At 37.6% G+C, this 24,731-nt stretch overlaps 1 protein-coding gene across 1 annotated transcript in view; it reads right to left on the bottom strand.

Moving 5' to 3' along the window:
* Positions 1–4,956: 4,956 nt before the first annotated feature.
* Positions 4,957–24,731, bottom strand: part of DDX60L (DExD/H-box 60 like) — a 117,901-nt gene continuing 98,126 nt past the window's right edge. Inside the window, exons 34-38 of the mRNA XM_050791743.1 lie at positions 23,753–23,900; positions 22,050–22,192; positions 19,963–20,114; positions 8,715–8,777; positions 4,957–5,913 (exon numbers count right to left, since the gene is read on the bottom strand). Of these exons, the coding sequence (XP_050647700.1) occupies positions 5,784–5,913; positions 8,715–8,777; positions 19,963–20,114; positions 22,050–22,192; positions 23,753–23,900 (636 nt within the window). The 3' untranslated portion in view covers positions 4,957–5,783. The remainder of the gene's footprint in view (positions 5,914–8,714; positions 8,778–19,962; positions 20,115–22,049; positions 22,193–23,752; positions 23,901–24,731) is intronic.

The raw sequence follows: 24,731 nt of genomic DNA, 5'->3' as shown, positions 1-24,731 counted from the left end.
TAACAGTCTTTCCTTTCCATATTTAAAGCATTCCCTAAAAGACCTCTTGGAAGGCCAGCCTCATGGTAACCAACTTCCTTAGCATTTGCTTGTCTGAAAAGGATCTTATTTCTTCTTCACTTATGAAAGTTAGCACGGCTGGATATGAAATTCTTCAGTGGAATGTATTTTCTTTAAGATTGCTGAATATAGGCCCCCAATATCTTCTGGCTTGTAGAGTTTCTGCTGAAAGGTCTGCCGTTAGTTTAATGGAGTTCCCTTTGTAGCTGACCTTCCCCTTCTCTAGAACTGCCTTTAACAATTTTTTTTCTTGCATTTTGACCTTAGAGAATCTGATGACAATGTGTGTTGGTGATGGTCATCTTGCATAGTATCATAAAGGTGTTCTCTATATTTGCTGGATTTGAATGTTGGCCTCTCTAAAAATGTTGAGGAAATGTTCATGGATGATACCCTCAAGTATGTTTTCCAAGCTACTTGTTTTCACTTCCTCTCTTTCAGAGACAAGAATGAGCCATAGATTTGGTTTCTTCACATAATCCCATATTTCTTGGAGTTTTTGTTCATTCTTCTTTATTGTTTTTTATTTTTGTCTGACTGAGATATTTCAGATAACTGTTCTGCAATCTCTGAGATTCTTTCCTCAGCTTGGTTGATTCTGTTAATACTTGCAATTGTATTCCGAAATTCTTGGAGTGAGTTTTTCAGCTCTATCAATTCAGTTTGGTCCTTTCTTAATATGTCCCTTTTGTCTTTATCTCCTGTATTTTTTTAAATATATTTCTTAGAGTGCTAAGATTGGATTTTGACTTTCTCTTGAATGTTGATGACCTTCATTTCTATCCATATTCTGAATTCTATTTCTGACATTTCAGCCATTTCAGCATAGTTAAGAACCATTGCTGGGAAACTAGTATAGCTGTTTGAAGACAAGAAGATACTCTGTCTTTTTGAGTTGTCAGAGTTCTTGAGATGGATTTTTCTCATCTGTGTGGACTGATGTTCCTAAAGTCTTTGACACTGCTATCCTTTAGATGGGCTATTTTGCTTTCATCTTCTCTGAGGCCCTTGGGGGTTTGATTATGGCATAATGTAGGTTCAATATACTGTTTTTAATTCTGCTCCTGGGTTTTGCAGGATCCACTTCTGATTACTGTCTCCATGCCCACAATTCTTCTGTAGTGTGTTGTGGTCCACGAGGCTCCCTCAGGCAGAGAGACTCCTATTGGCAGACAGGCTTAATCTGCTGTCCAAATGCTTCCCGGGAGAACATAGGGTTGCACCTGCCCAGAGAGTTCAGGCAGAAGTGGGACCATTGGGCTGGAAGCTCTAGCAGATGTGGGCCATCTGGCTATGAGAAGCTGGGGTAGGTAGAGCTGCCCACCCTGCCTTTGGGCTGTTTCCAGAGCAACAGGAGGTAAAGCCCCTCACTTAATCAGGCTGTGTAGGACTCTGGTCCAGAAGTTGTAGCTGGCATGGCTCACCTGGTCATCAGTGATGGGGATAGGTGGGTTCACCAATCCTGACATCTGGGTGCTTCCTAGAACAAGGGACTATGCTCTAGGGCTGAGTTCACACAAGTGTGACTGCTGGGCCAGAAGCTCTAGCAAGCATTGCCCTTCTGGCTATCAGTGAAAAGGCTGGGTGAGGTAGCCCATCCTGCCGTCTGGGCATTTCCTGGGACAATGGGAGGCTGCAGCTGCCAGCTGAGTTCAAATCAAAGTAGGACCACTGGGCCGGAAGCTAGCACCAGCACCAACTCCCATTTGGCAGGTAGAGTGGAGCAGTCTTACTACTCCCAGGCACTACCACTACAGCCTCCATTGGAGCTACCATGCCAGATTCTGGTCTGCTATGGGGCCCAAGGCTTGTAGATGTTCCCTTTATCTCAAGAGTTGCCCCCACTAAACGTCCAGGTTGTTCTACGCCTCAGCCTAGAAGCAGGGTAGGGGAAATGTGGACAGGGGGAAGCAGGCAGGGAGATTCTCTCATTTTAAGTTTTGCACAGGTACCTGTGGAGAACATGACTCACCCAGGGGTCTCTTACTCACTTACCCTGTCTCATGTCAGAGAGGTCCTTCTGGCTCTATGATAAGCCCAGACAGGCTGGTGCTGGCTTCACAACTCCCTGCTCTGTTCCCCTGCTACCTTGATGGATCCCAATGTGGTTTATCTAATGATCAGCCTTCAGAGTGAGTTTTCACTAGCTATTTTGTTTCATTTCCATAAGAGCAGTGCTTCTAGTCTGCTATCTTGGCCCAATCCCCTTCGAGATTTTTATTTTGAAAAGGTAAATCATTGATTTAATTTCACTGGATGTTTCATATAAAGACACTATCTTCAAATACTAATTATATTTGCAAAGCAAAAAAAGAATAAAAACAGTATGTGTAGTCATCATTTAAGCTCTGAATTTCAGAATTTTTAAGTCTCAGAAATGGGAACATTTTTAGTAATACATTAGGTCAAACCTAAATTGACTAAAATTATCTAACCGAATTCTTAGCCTAATCAAAAGTCTCATGAATCAATTTTATTTCTTTTTATACTTTCTGTTGCCTTTTTGTAAGAAAACAATTTATAGCAATTCCAGAATTTTATTTAAGAGGGTATTGTTTTAGTTAGGGGTCTCCAGAGAGACAGAAACAATAGAACACATATAGAGAGAGATGAAGAGATTGATTTTAGGAATTGGCTCATGTGGTTATAAAAGTCAAGAAGTTCCGTGATCCGCCACCTGTAAGCTAGAGAAACAGGAAAGCAGGAAGTATAATTCAGTCCCAGTCCAAAGACCTTAGGATTGGTGATGGAGCCTATGGGTTGCCAATGGTGTTAGTCCCACTCTGAGTCCAAAAGCCCCAGAATCAGGAGTGCTGATGTCTAAGGGCAGGAGAAGACGGATGCATCCATTCAAGCAAAGAAAGCAAATTTGCCTTTCCTCTACCTTTTTGTTCTATTCTGTCCCTCAATAAATTGGATAATGCCTGCCCCTCTGTTCTTGCTTGCTGCCTACTTTATCCATGGAAGCCCATAGCAAATTAATTATTTTAAATTAACTATTTTAAATTTCCATTCTGATAATTCCAACATTTCTGCCATGTCTGATTCTGATGCTTGCTCATCTCTTCAAATTGGTTTTTTTGCCTTTTAGTAACTTTTTGCCTAGTAATTTTTTCTTGATAGCCAGATATAATGTACTGAGTAAAAAGAACTGCTGTAAACAATAGGTCTTTAGTAATGTGATGGTAAGTTGTAGGGGGAGTGGTCTATAGTCCTATACAGCCATGCATTGCATAATGACATTTTGGTCAATGACAGACTGCATATATGGCAGTGTTCCCATAAGATTACTAAGATTACAATACCATATATTTATTGTACCTTTTCTATGTTTAGATGTGTTTAGCTATACAAATATTTACCATTGTGTTACAGTTACCTACAGTGTTGAGTACAGTAAAATGCTATACAGTCTTGTAGCCTAAGAGTAATAGTTTACACCACATGGTTTAGGACTATAATAGGCTATACTATCTAAGTACATGTAAGTACACTCTATAATCACCTAACAAAAATCACCTAACAATGTATTTCTCAGAACATATTCCCATGAAGAAGAGACTTATGACTATAATTATTTCTGACATTTAGTGAGCTTGGGCCTCGAGACTATGAACTTTACAAGTGTTCCTCAACTTTGTTCTACACCCTGCTTTAGGTGGGGTAGGATGTCTAGGGTGGGCTGAAGTTGGGTACTTCCCTTCTAACAGGTGAGTTAGTATCTGATAAAACTCCAGCAGGCTAGGCTCTGAGTAACTAGTTTCTCCTGAAGGCAGACCTTATTAAAAAGAACAGAGTGCTCTGGCACATTTTAATACAGTTTATTTTATTTTCCTCCTTCCAGAAGCATAAGGGAATTTTTCTCCAATGTTTAAGGTAAGATCTTGGTTCATTTCCCAGATATAAAACTCATAGAGAAGCATGGCTCCCAGGTGAATGTATCCCCCTGGAGTTTTCTCTCAGATGTGCCCACACTTAGCAATTTGTTCATTAAAGTTCAGGTTTTCCTGCTCCAGCACTGTTTCCTGTGCAGGTTTTTGCCTCAGTGTGTTGTGATTCTCTGTATCCACCTGTCTTTTGCTCCAATTTGAGGGGCAACAGTTTGCCCCATGACATCACTTCTCTCAGGGATCTAGAAGAATTATCAATTTTTCAGTTTGTTCCTGTTTTCACTAATTAAGATGGAGTGGTTGATTCTAAGCTTCTTACATGAGAAACCAGAAACTATAAGTCACATCCATTTACTTTTAACTTACATGTGTCTTTATATTTAAAAGGTTTCTGGTAGACAACATATAGCTGGTTATTGTGTTTTGATCCACTCTGACAATCTCTGTCTTTTCGTTGTGTTTAAGCCTTTGATATTTAAAGTTATTATCTATAAAGCTGGATTAATATCTACTATGTTTGTTACTATGTGCTTATTTTAAATAAAAAAATTTAGGATCAGCACTAAGAAAACAGTCACAAGTAAGATTTTGGCACATGACTGATATAAACCAATTTTGTGTTGAATTCTAAGGAATAGAGGCTTTCCATTTCTAGACAAAGTGTTTTTCTAAGCCTATGCAATGTAACTGTAAGTAATGCCATACAACAAATGGTGTCTTGTTACATTCTGGATGATACAAAAGGTTATGTCTTTCATCCTGAGAAAGAAATGCTCTGTGTTCAAGGTCTGGGTCTAAAACAGATTTTGTAGTTCGTGACCTAGGGCTGCAGTAAAGATAGACAGCAATGAAGGCAAAATATCTAATGCATATGTGTCTACAAATGGATGGACTAACAGATTTAACATAAGGAACACAATAGTAAATCAATTTAATGCCCTTTGTTTTCTGATGAGTGCCAAGTCATTTACTACATAAACTACAACAATACCAAGTTTTCAGTTAATTGTTTTCTTAAAGGATCACAGACCAGATGGCTAAACAACAAACATGTATTTCTCACAATTCTGGAGGCTGGAAAGTTCAAGATCCAGATGTAAGTAGATTCAGTTCTGTTGAGGGCCTGCTTCTTGGTCTGCAGATGGCCACCTTCCCATTGTATCATCCAGTGGTAGTGAGCAGAGATTGGAGAGCGAGCTCTCTTCTGTCTCAGCTAAAGTCACTAATTACATCCAAGGAACTCCACCCTCATGACTTATCATCTCCTAATACCATCACATTGAGGGTTAGAACTTCAGTATAAAAAAATTTGGAGGGGAGGGCACAAACATCCAGTCTACAGCAGTGACTTTCTTGTAATCTCAGAAGTCTTCTTACATAACCAAATTGTTGTTCAGATGCTCAGAATTGACTTGAGTCCTTTGTGATTTATTAACCATTAATTTAAAATTCAGTTAACTTGGGGATGTACTGAAAACTTGACAATGTGAAACTAATTTTGCTATATATTAACTTTAACTACTAAAAAAAACCACTACCGTTAATTAAGTCACCACCCAATCCCAATCACTTTTCATACATTATCTCATTTAATCCTCAAAACAACTAGAGGTATTCATTTTTACTCTGATTTTGCCAAAAACAAAGTTAAAGCTCAGATGTGTGACATAACTTAAGGTCATTCAGTTAGAAAACAGCAGAGCTAATATTTGAGTTCAATTCTGTTTGGCTCCAAGACAAAAAATTTTTCCATTTCGTTGCGTAAGCTCAAATATATCTCTCCTTGCAAAGGGATAAATACCACATAATCAGACTTGAAAGTTTTCCACGGTGTTATTTTAAGTGATTTTGATGCATTTGAGTTTGCATTTCTTCAAGTTTTTCATAAAAGGTTTGACTCAATTGTTTAAATGCCAGGACTACATTGTCATGCTCATTTTCACACAGTTCACTCAAGGAATCACTGCATAAATGATAATAATAATAAAAATAATAATGAGCCCACATTTTGATAACAAGCAATATTATTAAAAGGTTAGCAGAAGTAATTCCCCCCAAAACCTATCAGATGTAAATATGGAGAAAAAGTATGCAGAATATTAACAAAATGCACAGTTATCTTTTTTATAAAATCTTTACAACATACATCATGTATCTTGAGAAAAATAAAGATATATACCTTCACACAGTTCTTTTTCTTTTCTTTTTTTTTTTTTTTTTTTTTTTTTTGAGACAGAGTCTCACTCTGTTGCCCAGGCTGGAGTGCAGTGGTGTGATCTGATCTCAGCTCACTGCAACTTCTGCCTCCTGGGTTCAAGCAATTTCTGCCTCTGCCTCCCGAGTAGCTGGGATTACAGGCACCCGGCTAATTTTTATATTTTTAGTAGCGATGGGGTTTCACCATCTTGGCCAGGCTGGTCTTGAACTCCTGACCTCGTGATCCACCTACCTTGGCCTCCCAAAGTGCTGGGATTTCCGGCGTGGGCCACCATGTCCGGCCACAGTTCCTCTTTATATTACACCTAAACTTGCTCTGTGAGTATTGTAAGACTACAGAATTCCATATTCTTGGACCCTAGAGGTGTTATTCAACTTCTTTTCTTCTCTCTATGCATCTCATGAAAGCCATATGGACTTCCTAATATTGGACCAATTATTTTTAAAAACCCACAGTCACCCAATTCAGTGAAAAAAAATTCCGTCCCTATCCACATATCTTAGGATAGAAGCTAGGGTGAACGAGAGGAGACACAGAAAAGTGAGTCTCTCAGCTACCTGACAAGCCATTCGAGCACCGAAATCAACTGTGATTTGACATTTTGCCATCCTTTTTGTTTTCATGCTCTACCTTATTCACTCTTGAGCAGAGTTTCAGATTTTTACTCGTCCTCAGTGGCTGAATATTAGCAATGATCACATCTTTATCTCTAAGTCTGAAATTCCTCCAGTTTCAGACCTATTGTTCTCTCTGACTGCTCAACATTTCCCCCTGGATGTCTTATAGACAACACATGTGACATTTTAAATTCCAACTCATACTTTTTTATTGTCAGTTCCCAAGTCATCATCATGTATTCCTTACTTTCATTAACATTATAATTAACCAAATTAGAAACCCAATTTGTCATAATATCTCTTTCCCCACTGCAGGAGTTCCTCCTCTTAAATATGTCTCCAATTCTCATCATTCATTTCTGCCACCACTGTCTAATTCAAGCCTTCATTTTCTCTCACCTGGAATATGGGTATAGCCTCCAGCTTTAGCTCCCTGCTTTCATTTTCTCTACCTCTTGAGTTAATCTCTATACTCTGCCAGAATAATATCTCTAAAACATAGATCTATGTCATACTCATCCTTAGAAACTCCCCTGCCTCACCTTTGTCTACCATTTTAAATCCATACTTCATCGCATAACAAATAAGACCCTTCGCATATACAACCAAATTCCTATCAAAGACTCCACACTCACTTCTCAGCATTTTCCCTGATCCCTGTCACAACCTCCACATTCTGTACTTCACCATCATTAGCTGGGGGCCTATCCCTGAATACATCAGGACCTTTAATATTTCTGTACATTTGGATATACTATTCTCCCTGCTTAAAATCTGACTACACTAATTATTCTACTTAATTATCCTAATTAACTAGAATTATATTTAGTATAATTAATCTACTTAATGAATTTTCACTTCTCCTTTAAGACCTGATTGGAAATTACATCTTCTATAATGCTTTTTCTGATTATAGTAGCATTAATCATAAAGTTATTTATGCTATCTTAGTATTTTATGTGTAACTCAATCATAGCACTTACCACATATGACTGTCTACAAGAAAGTTTCTCCCACGACATTGAAGTGCCTGGAACAGTACCTCTAACACAGTAAGACCTTGATACTTTTAAAATTGAAACATGAATGAAGGAATTATTTTTCCTGTTTAAACTCTTGAGATACGTTTAAAATCTCCAAAGTTTCTCAGGCTGCTCAAAGAGGTTGTAGCTCTGATAGCTATAAGCCACTTAGGGCCATCCTAAGACTTTCACTCTTTGTAGAAAGCTTCCCAAAGGGTCAGGCTCAGCTCAGACCAAGGAAAAGCACAAATGTGTCCTCACTAACAAGGAACTCTAAATAAATATTCTCCTTCCAAAACTGAATTTATGTGAAAAACCACATACACTTGATAAAGCAGTAAGGACTAGAGATAAGGAAAATGGAGCTAGACAAAAACTACATGACCAATGGAGCATAGAGAAAGGAGTGCTCACATAGAGTTCATATTTGCTTGGGTCTCTGTTGAGCATTGGGCAGATGAACACAGGAAATCAACAGGAGATGTCAGGGTCTGGGAAAGGCACCGAGTATGAGAAAGACTTAAGTGCTTTGAAGTGGATATAAACCAGAGACCTACTGAAGTTATTTATCTGACTCAGTGTGACTGCTCAGCATTGGTAAAACTTGAGTACAGTGAGGCATGGAGATTTATGAAGTCATGAGGAAGTGCCTTCCAGGCTCTGATCTCAATGAAATTCAATTACAAATGGATTTGAGATGAATCTTAATACAAAAAACAGTGTGACAGTGTCCTGACACAAAGGTCTACAGAGCTTTGGGCAGCTGAGTTGTAGAGAACCTGGGAGGCTCAATGGTATCTTCAGAGTGCTCCTTCATGAGAATCATAAACTTACACAAAGGAAGAGCTATATGTTTGCTAAACTACCATTAAATAATTGAGAAAATCAAATTCAGCATGAAACATACCTGATGGCCTGAATGTTGAATGCAAAATCTTTCAAACACTTTAAAAGCTGCCCCATACGCATCCTAAAGAGAACAACATTTCTTAATTAAAAAGTATAAAAACATAAACATAAAAGAATTAACTCAAACTTTAATAGTGGTCTGTCCATGGCAGTTAATTTATCTGCCAAATACATTCCCAGTTAAGACTTCATTCTATTGTATTAATCATAATGAAATTGAGAGGCATAGGTAAAAACCACAAAAAAATTATTAAACAGATAATTTGACCATCATCAAAGGGGGAGAGTGAAATATAAAAGTAAAGCTTAGAAGGGTCAATGAGGACTAGAGATTAAAGTGAAAATAAAACAAGTTGATAGACTAATGTTATTTCTACTTACTTCTACTTTCTTAGTTCTATTTCTACTTTCTTAGTTCTTCATAGCTAAGAACTAGACCTAAGAAAAACAGATGTAGCTAAAGATTTGTCAAGGATGGCAGAACATTGAGCAAGATGGAAAACAAGAGTTGCCTGGTGCTCATCTCCCCCACAAAAAGGAACCAAAACAACAAATAAACAATTCTATCTCAACTGGAGTGACTCAGTATGCTGGAGAGCACCAGGGAAGCACCAAAATCCCTGCAGAGCACAGGAGCCCAAGATAGCACCATAGAGGCTATGGAGTGAGGCACCCTGTCTCTGCCACACTGTCTCTCCTACCAAAAATGACTGGGAGTCAGGGTGGCTTCTTTTTAACAGGAAAATGGTATGCTAAAGATTTCCAGGGGTTTCCATAGCCATCACAGATGCCAGAAGTTCTTGCTACAAGACAGTCTCCCAGTCCTCACAGGCCCAGAATCTATTTTGGAGAGTTGCCACAAGTTTAAGTAGCTACGTTGCCCCCGAGTAAGAGCCCACATTGTGTATCCCCTCCTTCATGACCTAAGCAGCTATGGCATGATGATATTTTGAAGGCCAGTAGCCACTCTCTCTCTCCATCCCTAAAGCTGCACTATCATTTCAAATTCAAAGCTATGTGCCAGTCCACAACCCACTGGGGAAAAGGCAGACATGCACAGCAAGAAAGCCACTGAACAGGTGGCCAGGCCACTACATCAGTGCATACTCATGCTGCATACCCAGAAAAACCACCATGCCTTCACCAACCCATGCCAAGCCTGGCACCCGGGCAGAGGTGCCCCCCCCCGGAAAGACTGCTGCATGCCAGCCAGCCCAGCATGCATGTACATGTGCCTGGCCTGACAGCCAGTTCAGCAGAGGCCTCGCCTTCCCAGGGACACTGCCACACAGCCAGCAGGCCCACTACACATGCACTTGGCCCAATATCCAGTCAGCAGCAGCCTGACCTCCCCATAGACACTACCACACAGCTAGCCAGCCCACATATGCCTGCACTCAAGCCAACAGCAGCCCAACGGTGGTCTTACCTCCCCCTGAGAGACACTGCTGCACAGCTGGCTGGCTCACTGCACCCACAGATACCCAGCTCAAGAACCAGCCTGGTGAAAGGCTCACTTCTCTGAAGAGTTCACCATACAGCCTGCTGGCACACTGAACCAAAACATGCCTGCCCCAAATAACCAGCTCAGTGCCCCTCCCCCAGCAAAACTACACCACCAACATCTGTAGCCTATCCTCCTGTAGATATCATACAAAAGAACCAAAAAAATCTTGGAGCTAGTCAATGCATTAAATTTAAAAAAGAATGTGAGCTTTAGCAACAGACTAAATCAAGCTAAAGAAATAATTTCTGAACTTGAAGATTGGTCTTTTGAAATAACCAGTCAAAGAGGGGAAAAGAATGAAAAGGAATTAAGAAACCCTATAGGACTTATGGGATACCATTAAATGAACAAATATTCACCTTATAGGGCACCAGAGGGAGAAGTAGAGAAATACTTTGTTATTATTAACAAAATAATAGCTGAAAACTTCCCATGTCTTGGGAGATATATGCATCTAAGAAGCTCAAAAGTCCCCAGTTAGTTTCAACCCACAAAGATACTCTCTGAGGCACATTATAACCAAACTGTCAAAAGTCAAAGACAAAGAATTCTAAATGCTGCAGAGAAAAGCATCAAGTCACATATAAGGGAATCCTCAGGAGACTATCAGCAGATTTCCCAGCAGAAACCTCACAGGCCGGGAAAGAATGAAATGATATATTCAAAGTACTGAAAGAAAAAGAAGTCAGTCAAGAATACTATATCCAGGAAAGCTATCCTTCAGAAATGAAGGAGACATAAAGATCTTCCCAGACAAGCAAAAGCTGAGGAAATTTATCACCACTAGTCTAGGCTTACAAAAAATTATTAAGGGAATGCTACAACTAAAAATGAAAGAATGATCGTTACTATCACAAAAATATTCGAAAGATTAAAACTCATCAATAGAAGTAAATTCATAATCAAATCTAGAATAACCCCATGCTGTCTGGGTGCTACGGAAATCCTTCAATTCTCTAGTCCGAAAGCTTTAAGTCAAAATGGTCAAAAAACAGTAACAGCTACAATTAATGACTAAGGAATACACAATAGATAAAGATGTAAATTAAGTCAACAAAAACATAAATTATTGTGGGGAAGCAAGAAAATCTAAAATATTTTTATGTGACCAAAGTTAAGTTGTTATCAGCATAAAACAGTCTATTATAACTACAAGACTCTTTATGTTAGCACATGATAACCACAAAGAAAGAATTTAGAGCAGGCACGCAAATGAGATACAAGAAGGAAATAAAACTTAGCACCACAGAAAACCACCAAACCACATACATAAGCAACAACAGAAGAATAAAGGAACAAAGAATCTACAAAACACCCAGAAAACAATGAACAAAATGGCAGATGTAAGTTCTTACCTACTTATAATTACCTTGAAAATAAATAGATTAAAGTGTCCAGTTAAAAGATACAGAGTGAATGGATTTTATTTTAAAGGTAAGGTAGTAAAACCCTGTCTGTACAAAAAAGAAAAATAAAAAATTAGCCAGGTTTGGTGGTGTGCACCTGTAGTCCTAGCTACTCGGGAGGCTGAGCTGGGAGGACTGAATGAACCCAGGAGTTTGAGACTGCAGTGAGCTATGATTGTGCCACTGTACTCCAGCCCCGGTGACAGAGAGAGACCCCATCTCTTAAAAAACTAACTCAACTATATGGTTGTATGCTGACTACTAGAGAATCACCTCACCATTAAAGACAAGCATAGACTGAAAGTGAAGGAAGGGACAAAGATATCCCATGCAAACAGAAATCAAAACTGATCAGGAGTAGCAATACTTATATCAGATAAAATAAACTATAAGACAAAAACTATAAAAAGGACAAATAAAGTCATTATATAATGATAAAGGAATCAATTCAACAAGAGGATAATAGTATTGTTATTCTATATACCAACACATCCACATATATAAAGCAAATATTATTAGATCTAAAAGGAGAGATAAAATGCAGTATAATAATATTAGGGACTTCAACATCCCACTTTCAACAATGAATGGGTCATCCAGGCAAAAAAAAAAAATAATAATAACAAGGAATCATCAGAATTAAACTGCACCATAGACCAAACTGACCTAATAGCCTTTTTTTAGAGACAGGGTCTTGCTATGATGCCCAGGCTGGTCTTGAACTCCTGACCTCAAGTGATCATCCCACCTCAACCTCCCAAAGTGCTGGGATTACAGGTGTTGGCCACTGTGCCTGGCTGATTTTTTTTAACAGAATATTCTATCCAACAGCTTCAGAATACACATTTTTCTCAACTGTACATGGAATATTCTCTTGGATAGATCATATGTTTGATCACAAAACAAGTCTGAACAAATTTAAGAAAATAGAGATCATATCAAGTAACTTTTCTGAGCAAAATGGTATAAAACTAGAAATCAGCAACAAGAAAAACTCTGGAAAATTTACAAATACATGGAAATTAAACAATTACTCCTAAAAAAAAAAAAAAACCCAACAGGTCAATAAACAAAGTAAAAACGAAATTTAAAAACTTCTTAAGACAAATGAGAATGGAAACACATTATAACGAAACTTATGGAACACAGAAAAAGCAGTTTTAAAATGGAATTTATAGCAATAAAGGCCTAAATCAAAAAAGAAGAAAGATTTTTACTAAACAATCAAATGATGCACCTCAAGAAACTTAATATACAAGAACAAACTAAACCCAAAACTGGTAAAAGGAGAGAATAAAGCTTAAAGCAGAAGTAAACAAAATAGAGGCTAAAAACGCAATTTGAAAGGTCAACAAAATGAAGATGGTTTTGAAAAGATAAAGAAAATTGGTAAACCATTAGTGAGACTAAGAAAAAAAGAGGGAAGACTAAAATAAATAAAATTAGATATTAAAAAGGAGACATTACAACAGTTCCACAGAAGTACAAAAAATAATAAGATACTATTATGAACAACTACACCCCCAAAAAAATTTGATAACACGGAAGAAATGGCTAAGTTCCTGGACATATACAACCTCCCAAAATTAAATAAAGAAGAAATAGAAAATCTAAACAGAGCAGTAATGAGAGAGGAAATTGAACTAGTAATCATAAGTTTTTTATCAGAAAAAAAAAAAAAAAAAAGCCCAGGACTTCATGGCTTCACTGCTGAATTCTACCAAACATTTAAAGAAGACTAATACCAATCCTGTTCAAACTATTAAGGGAATTTAAGAGGAGGGACTACTTCCAAATTTTTTTTATGAGACCAATATTATTCTGACTCTCAAACCAGACAAGGTTACAACAACAACAACAAAAATTATAGGCCAGTTTCTCTGATAAACACAAATCCAAAAATTCTCAACAAGATACTAGCAAACCAAATTCAAAAGCACAGTAAAAAATGTTATTCAATAAGATCAAGGGGGATTTATCCTGGGAATGCAAGGATAGTGCAAGATATGCAAATCAATAAATGAGATAAATCACATTAACAGAAAAACAAACACCATATGATCATTCAATAGATACAGAAAAAGCATTTGACAAAATTCAAAACATCCCTTCATAATAAAAACTCTTAACAAATTAGGTATAGAAGATTTGTACCTCAACACAATAAAAGTCATATATGACAAATCCATAGCTAACATCATATGATCAGGAACAAGACAAGGATGCCATCTGTCACCATTTTTATTCAACATAGTACCGGTAGTCCTAGCCAGGGCAACCAGACAAGAGAATAAATAAATAAAAGACATCCAAATTGGAAAGGAAAAAGTCAGATTGTCCCTGTTTTCAGACAAGATCTTATATATAGGAAACCCTAAAGACTTAGTGAAAAACTGTTAGAATTGATCAATAAATAATACAAATTTGCAGGATACAAAATTAATATACAAAAATCAGTAGTGTTTCTATGCAATAATAGCAAACTGAAAATAAAAATTTTTAAAACAAATTCATTTACAATAGCTACAAAAAATTAGATAATAAATAAACAAGAAGGTAAAAGATCTCTACACTGAAAACTGTAAAACATTGATGAAAGAAATTAAAGAGGACACTAAGAAATGAAAAGATATTCCATGTTCATGGAATGAAAAAATTAGTATTGTTAAAATGGCCACACTACCCAAAATGATCTATAAATTTAATACAATCTCCATTAAAATACCAATGACATTCTTTACAAAAATAGGAAAAAAATCCTAAAATTTGTAGGAAATCACAAAAAGTCCCAAATACACAAAGCAATCCTCAGCAAAAAGAATGCAGCTAGAGGCATCACATTACCTCACTTCAACACACTATATACTACAAGCTATCATAACCAATAGTATGATTCCATCATAAAAACCACATACTTTGACGAATGAAACAACAGAAAACCCAGAAATAAATCCACACATTTACAGCCAACTGATTTTTTATAAATTAGCTTTTCCCTCATGTGTGCCAAGAACACACATGAGGGAAAAGGGAATATGTGTTTAATATGTTATGCCATTATGTTAATATATTGTATGCTATTATATACGTGTTTAATAGGTTATGCCAATATGTTATATGTTAATATGTTAATAACATATTAAATATAATAGCATAATATTGCTATTATATTATAATAGCATAATTATATATTATTTTAATATTTTATTAATTTTATAATTTTATTTATAAATTTATAAATTTATTTATTTTAATAATATATATAATATAATAGCATAATGCTAATATGTCAATATATGATGCTGGGAAAATTAGATACGCACATGCACAAGAATGAGACTAGACTCCTACCTCTCACCATATACAAAAATCTATTCAAAATGGTTAAAGACTTAAATGTAAAACCTGAAACTATAAAACAATTAATATGGTTTGGCTGTCTCTCCACACAAATCTCATCTTGAATCATAACTCCCACAATTACCACATGTCGTGGGAGGAACCCAGTGGGAGGTTACTGACTTATGAGGGCGGGTCTTTCCTGCGCTGTTCTTGTGATAGTGAATGAGTCTCATGAGACCTGATGGTTTTAAAAATGAGAATGTCCCTGCACAAGCTCTCTACTCATCTGCCACCTTCCATGCCTTTCACCTTCCGCCATGATTGTGAGGTCTCCCCAGCCATGTGGAACCCTAAGTCCAATAAAACTTTTTCTTTTGTAAATTGTCCAGTCTTGGGTATGTCTTTATCAGCTATGTGAAAATGAACTAATACAGTGAATTGGTACCAGTAGAGTGGAGCACTGCTGAAAAGATACCTGAAAATGTGGAAATGACTTTGGAACTGGGTAACAGGCAAAGATTGAAACAGTCTGGAAAGCTCAGAAGATGACAGGAAAATGTGGGAAAGTTTGGAACTTCCTACAGACTTGTTGAATGGCTTTGCCCAAAATGCTGACAGCAACATGGACAATAAAGTCCAGTCTAAGGTGGTCTCAGATGGAAATGAGGAACTTGTTGGGAAACGGAGCAAAGGTAACTCTTGTATGTCTTAGCAAAGAGACTGGCAGCATTTTGCCCCTGCCCTAGAGATTTGTGGAACTTGGAACTTGAGAGAGATGACTTAGGGTGTCTGGAGAAAGAAATTTCTAAGCAGCAAAGCATTCAAGAGGTGACTTGGGCATTGTTAAAGACATCCAGTTTTATAAGGGAAGCAGAGCATAAGAGTTTGGAAAATTTGCAGCTTGGCAATTCAATAGAAAAGAAAATCCCATTTTCTGAGGAGAAATTTAAGCCAGCTGCAGAAATTCGCATAAGTAACAAGAAACCTAATGTTAATCCCCAAGACAATGGGGTAAATGTCTCCAGGACATGGCAGAGGCCTTCACGGCAGACCCTCCCATCACAGGCCTGGAAACCTAGGAGGAAAAAGTGGTTTCACGGGCCAGGCCCAGGTCTCTGTGCTGTGTGCAGTGTAGGGACTTTGTTCCCTGTGTCCCAGCTGCTCCAGCCATGGCTGAAAGAGGCTAATGTAGAGCTCGAGCCATGGCTTCAAAGGGTGCAAGCCCCAAGCCTTGTAGCTTCCACATGGTGTTGACCCTGCAGGTACACATAAGTCAAGAATTAAGATTTGGGAATCCCCCCTTAGATTTCAGAAGATGTATGGAAATGCCTGGATGCCCAGGCAGAAGTTTGTTGCAGGGGCGGGGCCCCCATGGAGAACCCATGCTCAGACAGTGCAGAAGAAAAATGTGGGGTCAGAGCCCCCACACAGAGTCCTAAGTGGGGCACTGCCTAGTGGAGCTGTGAGAAGAGGGCCACTATCCTCTGTACCCCAGAATGGTAGATCCACTGAAAGCTTGCACTGTGCACCTAGAAAAGCCACAGACACTCAATGCCAGCCTGTGAAAGCAGCCAGGAGGGAGGCTGTAACCTGCAAAACCAAAGGGGTAGAGCTGCCCAAAACTATGGGAACCCATCTCTTGCATCAGCATGGCCCGGATGCAAGACATAGAGTCAAAGGAGATCATTTTGGAGCTTTAAGACTTGACTGCCCTGCTGGATTTCAAATTGCATGGGGCCTGTAGCCTGTTTGTTTTGGCCAATTTCTCCCTTTGGAATTGCTGTTATTTACCCAATCCTCATACCCCCACTGTATCTAGGAAGTAACTAACTTGCTTTTGATTTTACAGGCTCATAGGTGGAATGGACTTGTCTTGTATCAGATAAGACATTGGACTGTGGACTTTTGAGTTAATGCTGAAATGAGTTAAGACTCTGGGGGACTGCTGGGAAGGCATGACTGGTTTTGAAATGTGAGGGCAAGAGATTTGGGAGGGGTCAGGGGCAGAATGATATAGTTTGGCTGTGTCCCCACCCAAATCTAATCTTGAATTGTAAGTCCCACAATTCCCATGTGTCAAGGGAGGAATCTGGTGGGAGGTGACTGAATTATGGGGGCAGGTCTTTCCTGAGCTATTCTCCTAATAGTCAATGAGTCTCACAAGATCTGATGGTTTTAAAAATGGGAGGTTCCCTGCACGAGCTCTCTTCTCTTGTCTGCCACCATGTAAGACATGCCTTTCACCTTCCATCATGATTGTGAGGTCGTGGAACTCACACGCAGGTCAAATAAACCCCTTTCTTTTAAAATTGCCCAGTCTTGGGTATGTCTTTAACGGCAGTGTGAAAACAAACTAATATAGCCTTAAAAAAAAAAAAGAAAAGAAAAAAAAACAGCAGAAAAACTTCATGATACTGGACAGGGCAAGGATTTTTTTTAAATGAGATCTCAAAAATACAAGCAATAAAAGCAAAAGCAGACAAAAGAGATTACATCAAACCAAAAAGTTTTCCACAGTAAAGAAAACAATTAACAGAGTGAAGAGATAACCTATAAGATGGCAGAAAAATATATGCACACTATACATCAGACAAAAGATTCATATGCAGAATACATAAGGAACTTAACAGCAAAAAAAAATCAACTTAAAAATGGGCAAAAACTTTAAGACATTTCTCAACAGAAAGTATACAAAAGGCCAATAGGTATATGAATAAATGTTCACTATCACTAACCATCATAAAATGTCAATCAAAACCACAATCAAACACCACCTCACTCTAGTTAGAATGGCTACTAATAATAAAAAGACAAAAGAAAGCAAATGTTGGTGTGAATGTGAAAGAAAGGGAACCCTTATATGCTGTGGGTAGGATTATAAATGAGGAAATCCATTATGGAAAACAGTGTATAAATTATGCAAAACATTGCAACTAGAATTACGATATGATCAAGCAATCCCACTACTAGTTATATATCCAAAGAAATTAAATCACTATGTCAAACAGATACCTGCACTCCCATCTTTATTGCCACACTATTTACAATAGCTATGATATGGAATCAACTTAAGTGTCCAACAATGGATGAATAAAGAAAATGTAGTACATATACACAATTAGATACTATTCAGCCATAAAAAGGAATGAAATCCTTTCATCTGTGGCAACATGAATCAATCTGGAGGACATTGTGTTAAGTGAAATAAGCCAGAGACAGAAAGAAACATATTGCATGATATTCCTCACATGTGAAATTTAAAAAGAAGAAAAATTAACATAATAGAAGTAGAGGGTAGAATAATGGTTACAAAGATTGGGGAGGTGAAGAGAGAAAAGGTGGGCAGAGGTTGGTCAACATGTACAAAATCACAGTAAGTAGAAAGGAATACGTTCTAGTGTTTTATTGCACAGTAAGGTACATACAGTTAACAGTATTGTATTGTAGATTACAAAGCAGTGAGAAGAGAGGCTTTCGAATGTTCTCACCACAAAAAAAAAAAAAATAGTAAGTGCATAAGGTGATGGGTACCCTGGCTAACCTGATTTGATCATTATACAACATATATGTTTCAAAATATCAAATTGTACCCTATAAATATGTACAGTTACAATATGTCAATTTAAAAACTTAGAACAGTATTTAAATATTTAAAACTTATTTTGATCAGAATTATCTAAAAATTTATGGGCCAGGCGCGGTGGCTCAAGCCTGTAATCCCAGCACTTTGGGAGGCCGAGACGGGCAGATTACGAGGTCAGGAGATCGAGACCATCCTGGCTAACACGATGAAACTCCGTCTCTACTAAAAAAAGTACAAAAAGCTAGCCGGGCGAGGTGGCGGGCGCCTGTAGTCCCAGCTACTCGGGAGGCTGAGGCAGGAGAATGGTGTAAACCCGGGAGGCGGAGCTTGCAGTGAGCTGAGATCCGGCCACTGCACTCCAGCCTGGGCAACAGAGCGAGACTCCGTCTCAAAAATAAAATAAAATAAAATAATAAAAATTATGTAAAATACAAAGAGAATTCCTGAATCATTGTTTAAAAGCATAACCTTCCCCATTTCTACCTACTTGTTTCCAGGGCTAAATTATTCACTTTCCATGTGAATTCTAAGTATTCATCCTTCTTTACTGCTTTGTAAAATATTTTCCATGTCAAAGAACTAGAACAAGTGTCACTTTCTAACAGACACCTGCTAAGTTAACTATCTCATAATGTAAGTTTCAGATCTTTTCCCTCCATGTTGCATTTGTGGGAAAAAAATAAATATTAATTTATTTCATAAAAATAAATATTTATTTCATTAAAAATATTTCATAAAAATAATATTTGATATACTTCTGGAAATCATCCAACATTCCTTCTTAATAGATAATTAGTGTAACGGTAAATTATACTAATAATATAATTAGTGAATTATACAATGAATAGTGTAATGGTATATTATACTAATAATTTAGTTATAATGTATTACTAAATTATACCAATAATTTAGTGTAATTTATTCTAAAAGAAATTTTAGAATTATACTAATTATACTAATAAACATATAAATTATTCATTTAGTATAATTTATTCTAAATTATACTAAAAATTTTCTTTTAGTATAAAAGAAATTTTAGTATAATTAAAATATCTTTTTGGGCTTCGTAATGTATCCAAATTTTCTGTCTTCAGAATTACATTCACCAGAACCAGTTCAAGTACCAAGATTTTGGTAGTAGCCCCAAAATCCAAAATATTACTGGTGTTTCTAATCACCAGAAATTAATCTTCTACAAAGTGATCTAGTATTTTTTTTTATGATTAGTCTGTATTTTAAACTCTTAAAAAGAGTATGTATTAAAATTCCTATTTAAAAATATATAAATTTATGTTTATACAATTATATAATGTAAATTATATGCTGTTACATATATAATATGAACATACAATAAAACATAGATATATATGTATGTATATATTTTACAGAAACACACCCATAAACCTACCCATTAGTTTGGTCTAATCTTGTCAAGCAGTTGTGTTGATAGAAATTGAGCACATATGCATTTAGTGGCATTCTCCTTCCTCGGTTATCTAATTTCCATGGCCACAGCTGAGGAGCCTGAGTGCCGCTAACACCGATTGTGCGCAGAATGACCTGAAGAAAGACATTTTCTATTAATTCATTATTGATATGTAAAGAGTAACTGCAGTTTGAGATTTCTTTTGTATGAATCTGTTTCTTAAAGTATGTTCTGAAGAAGTCGAAGTGACGGAGGCAGGCAGAGGGGGACTCTCATGGGGGTTGAGGGAAATAGGGCCCATTACAGTGAGGGAAAGGGGCGTTATTACAGACACTGGCCAGTGCCACACTAAGCATGCCTCCGGAATGGGCAGCCACACTGAGGCAAATAGGAACTCTCACAGCATACTGAAGGCAATTTCAACTGTCCAACTACAATACTGTTAGCAACATTCACTAAGGAAAAATAAATAGAAGCTGATTTTAAGGTGGAATTTTCATCATTATCTTAATTGGTGCACAGAATGACCTTGAAAGGAGTGTCATGTAGCTGGTGTCTCCCTGCGCTCACAAGGAGAATAAAAAGAAAGCACAAACCTTTCGGCTCCGGAGAGAAGAAAAAAGTGGCGGAGGAGGAGGTAGAAGAGGAGAAAATGAAGAGAAGCAAAACAAACAAATAAAAACTAAGTCTCCATGGTTCTGGGCACATTAGACAAATTGATCTGCACAGAATCAGAAGGAATCTGCAAATTCTGCCAGTGCATGGGTAAAATTAAACTGTGGAGCAGGGTGGAATAAAAATACAAGTTCAGGCGAGGCATGGTGGCTCATGCCTGTAATCCTAGCACTCTGGGAAGCTGAGGTGGGTGGATTGCTTGGGCCCAGGAGTTCGAGATCAGACTGGGCAATATGCTGAAACCCATCTCTACTAAAAATATAAAAAATTAGCTGGGCATGATGGCATGTGCCTGTAGTTCCAGGTATGTGGGAGACTGAGGTGGGAGGATCACCTGAGCCCAGGAAGTTGAGGCTGCAGTGAGCCAAGATAGTGCCACTGTACTCCAGCCTGGGCAACAGAGTGAGACCCTGTCACAAATAAAAAGAGGGGAAAGGGAGGGGAGGGGAGGGGAGGGGAGGGGAAGGGACGGGAGGGGAGGGGAAGGGACGGGAGGGGAGGGGAGAGAAGGCAAGGGAAGATATATATGATGATGAAAAAATATAATGTAGAATCTGTAACTTTGAAGAATTTGTTTGATCATCTGTGTTCTTTTCTATTTGTTTACTCTGGGTATCAAATAGCTTTGATAGCTATATTCTTTTGGATGAACTTTTAAATAATTTAACAGTTCTTTTAAAATGCCAATATTTATAATGAACCTGAAATTACATTAGCAGCTATTTAAATTTTGGTTAACAAAATTTTTAGATATCACCTCAAACTGTGCAAGAAGATTCATGATTTTTAAAAATTCCTTTAAATGTTAAATATGCAAAAATACTTGAAGACCACTCTTGACATGATGTATGACTCTCTGACCAGGGATAAAATAAGCCAGTGCACAGTGTCAATCTTTATTATTAAATATAATCAATGTGGAATTTATTTCTCATATTTCAAATTAAATCTAAAATCTTCCAGCACCCTAATATTTTATCCAGAACCTCCCAGAAGTTCTAATGCTTTGTGGCCCCCTTTGTAGACCACTGTCCCCAAAGATCCATGTGGTCTGGAGTAGAGAAGGCACTATGAGGTCTATGATCAATTTTGGAAAAATGTAAGCCACTTTCTTTTCCTCTTCCCACAGCAAACCCATGGCAAACCTCATTAAAAAATGAGAAAAAAGAGGTGGTGTCTGAAATTTTAGACAAAGAAGCAGGGTTTCTCAGACCAACTCCATAGAGCATAAAATCACACTGGCCTCCAGGGTCTCGTTCTCTTAGACAATGGTGCTGGCATCAGTGGACACTTTTCAGTGTTTTGGGTTCGAGGTCCTATCAAGGCTTCACAGCAATGTAACCTCACTCTCTCTGTTGAACACGTTTTGTACATAAGGTGAATCCTTCACTTACCTGATTGACAGTCTCTGGTCGAAGCAAATCATTATCTGTATTCCCCGAAAGACAAACAAATGGTGAAACAGCTGCTCTTCCTTTCTTGCAGCTCATCAAGTGAGACACGAGCTGGGAGTCTTCACATTCTTTACCTGTGAATTCTGACCATTTGGGACGAGGTCACGTTAGGTTTTAAAAATCAGCCCAGAAAACCCTGTTAAACTCACTGTAAATCAGGCCACAGTAGGTGACAGTCATCTCATCAGAACGAAAACGGATTGAGATATGGTGCATAAAGTCATTAACACAGCTTGGCACAGAGTAATCATTCAATCCATGTTGACTATTAACTTATTATCATTACTCTTTTTTTATTACCTGATATTTTTGCCTATGAACTCAGATATAACCTCGGAAACCTCCAAGACATAATGTTCAGGCAGCTCCTACCAGTGGATTTGGAGCTGGCATAAGAGATACAACACTGGTTCCATCCAGCGAGTACCATCTCGCTGGACTTTGAAGGCACCAAGTCATGCACTCAGGCCTGGCTCCTTTTTCCCATCATGACACAATCACACACTCCTATCGTCTTTTCTCTGCAGTACTTTCCTTGCTTCCACCATTATTGTCTGCATTTGCTCATGCTGTGTCCTACATCAACAAATCTTGAGTAACTACAATGCTTACCTCCCTGTCTTTTACTCCAACTAAGACTATATTAGGAGACAGGGGAATATGAGAATCATTTTATGGCTCCACTCTTTACTCTTAATCTAGCTTGTTCTTCCCATTTATTCTCCCCTAGAAGTTTCCTGCTATAAAATTGAAATTTGGAAGCTTAGTTACTTTGCAATACCAGTCACTCCTCAACCAAGAACAAATAATTGAAGCAAACAATGATATCTGCAATGTCCACTAGAACTTTCCATAATGATAGAAATATTCTACCTCTACTACATCCAAGTAGAAGCTACTAGCACTGGAAAGTTAAAGTGACTAAAGCTAAAGTGACTAAAGAATTAACTTTTCAATTGTTTTATTTTTAACCAACTTAATTTAAATAGTGACACGTAGCTAGCTGGTGGCTACCATATTGGGTAGAATAGACTTACATGATGCTGACTATGTGCCATGCACTGTTTTAAGAACCTTGTAAACATTAATATACCTAATCCTCTAAAATTCTGTAAGCTAGGTAATACTTTTAGTCATTTCATTTTACAGATTAAAAAATTGAGACACAGAAAGATTAAGTAACTGGCATGAGACCTCATGGTTAATAAGTAGCAGAGCCAGAATTTAGACATTGGCACTCTGCTTCCAGAGTTCACACTTGTAACCACTATGCTACTACCTCTCAGGGGAAAAAAATGCCAGAAATTGTGCCATTTTCTTTTTCACGTCATATTTTCTGACCCAGTTTTCCAACCTGAACAGATAGGCAACCTTCCATCAAAATGGTTCATGAATGACTTTTATTTTTTTCCTCCATTGCCCAATAAATACTTGCTAAAGTTTTTTCTTTACTTGGAAAACAGAGACATTGCCACACCCTACAATGGGCTACATTGTTTTCTGGGGATAAAACACTCGGGTTAGCACAGTTGCTCTGTAATAAGCTCCTTTACCAGCTTTGAAGCATCCAATATCCAGACGTTTTCTTAGCCAAGATTGCTTACTCTTTAAATTGTTCCAGAATGGAACTAAATTTTGCTTACTGATTCTTGACAAAGGGAGTTGATACTCATTTTTCATGTTCACCGACTTGGAAGCGATCAGTAGGAAGGAGGCAAAATCCTTCATTACTGCCAGGTTATACTCATGTAAAGCAGCTTTAAAATCCTCCGGGAGTTCAGCAAGGATCACCTACGGGCGAAATACATTTCAGAGAGATGTCTTTACTTTCATTTAAAAAATTAAACTGGTTGGTGATAGATTGCAGCATAGTTCTGTAGATTGATGTTCATTCATCAAAGCCCTTGATTACTTTATTCACTTGTGAGATTAAGGTAAAATTTCCTTTTGATTTCAACCAACATTTACAAATGGAAATATCTTCCCTAAAAAAAGTTGTTTTGACTCCACTTAGCCAAAACCAATTTAACAGAAACGTGTCCTACACTGATCTTAAACTTAGGTATGGTTCAGAGACTTGAGGGACGTATTTAGAGAGCAAGTAACAAGTCAGTGTAGCAATAGTAGCGGCAGTTCTTTATTGAGTTCAGATTATGTGCCAACACTGTGCTGTGCTGCCCCAAGCACTTGTTGTTTGTTAGCTCAATTAATCCTGAGAACAACCCTATGCAGTAAACATTTTCATCTCCATTTTGTACATGAGGGAGCTAAGCCTCACAGAGGTAAACTTGTTCCAAATCCAACAGGTAGTAGATAGAGAAGTAGCTGGTATTGCAAGCTAACTCAGCTTCCAAATTTCATGTTTCAAAACAAATTCTTTCAGAATTTGGACTAGAAGTTTCTTTAGTGTGGGTTAGAAATAGCTATGATATTAGAAATGTTCTTGGTTTTCTTCTATTACAATTACGGGTTTTATCATTTATTTATATTTTCCTTATTTTATTCATACTCTGTACTTTTCCAATAATTGAGGTATTTTATAAGGGTGAAGATAATACACTATAATCATATAAATCAAAATTTGGTCAAAAGGAAAGAAAAGCAAGAAAGAAAGGCTAAAAT

This window comes from Macaca thibetana, chromosome 5 (assembly GCF_024542745.1).
Source record: "Macaca thibetana thibetana isolate TM-01 chromosome 5, ASM2454274v1, whole genome shotgun sequence".
Taxonomy (NCBI): Eukaryota; Metazoa; Chordata; class Mammalia; order Primates; family Cercopithecidae; genus Macaca; species Macaca thibetana.
This window is presented reverse-complemented; position numbering and strand designations above follow the sequence as displayed.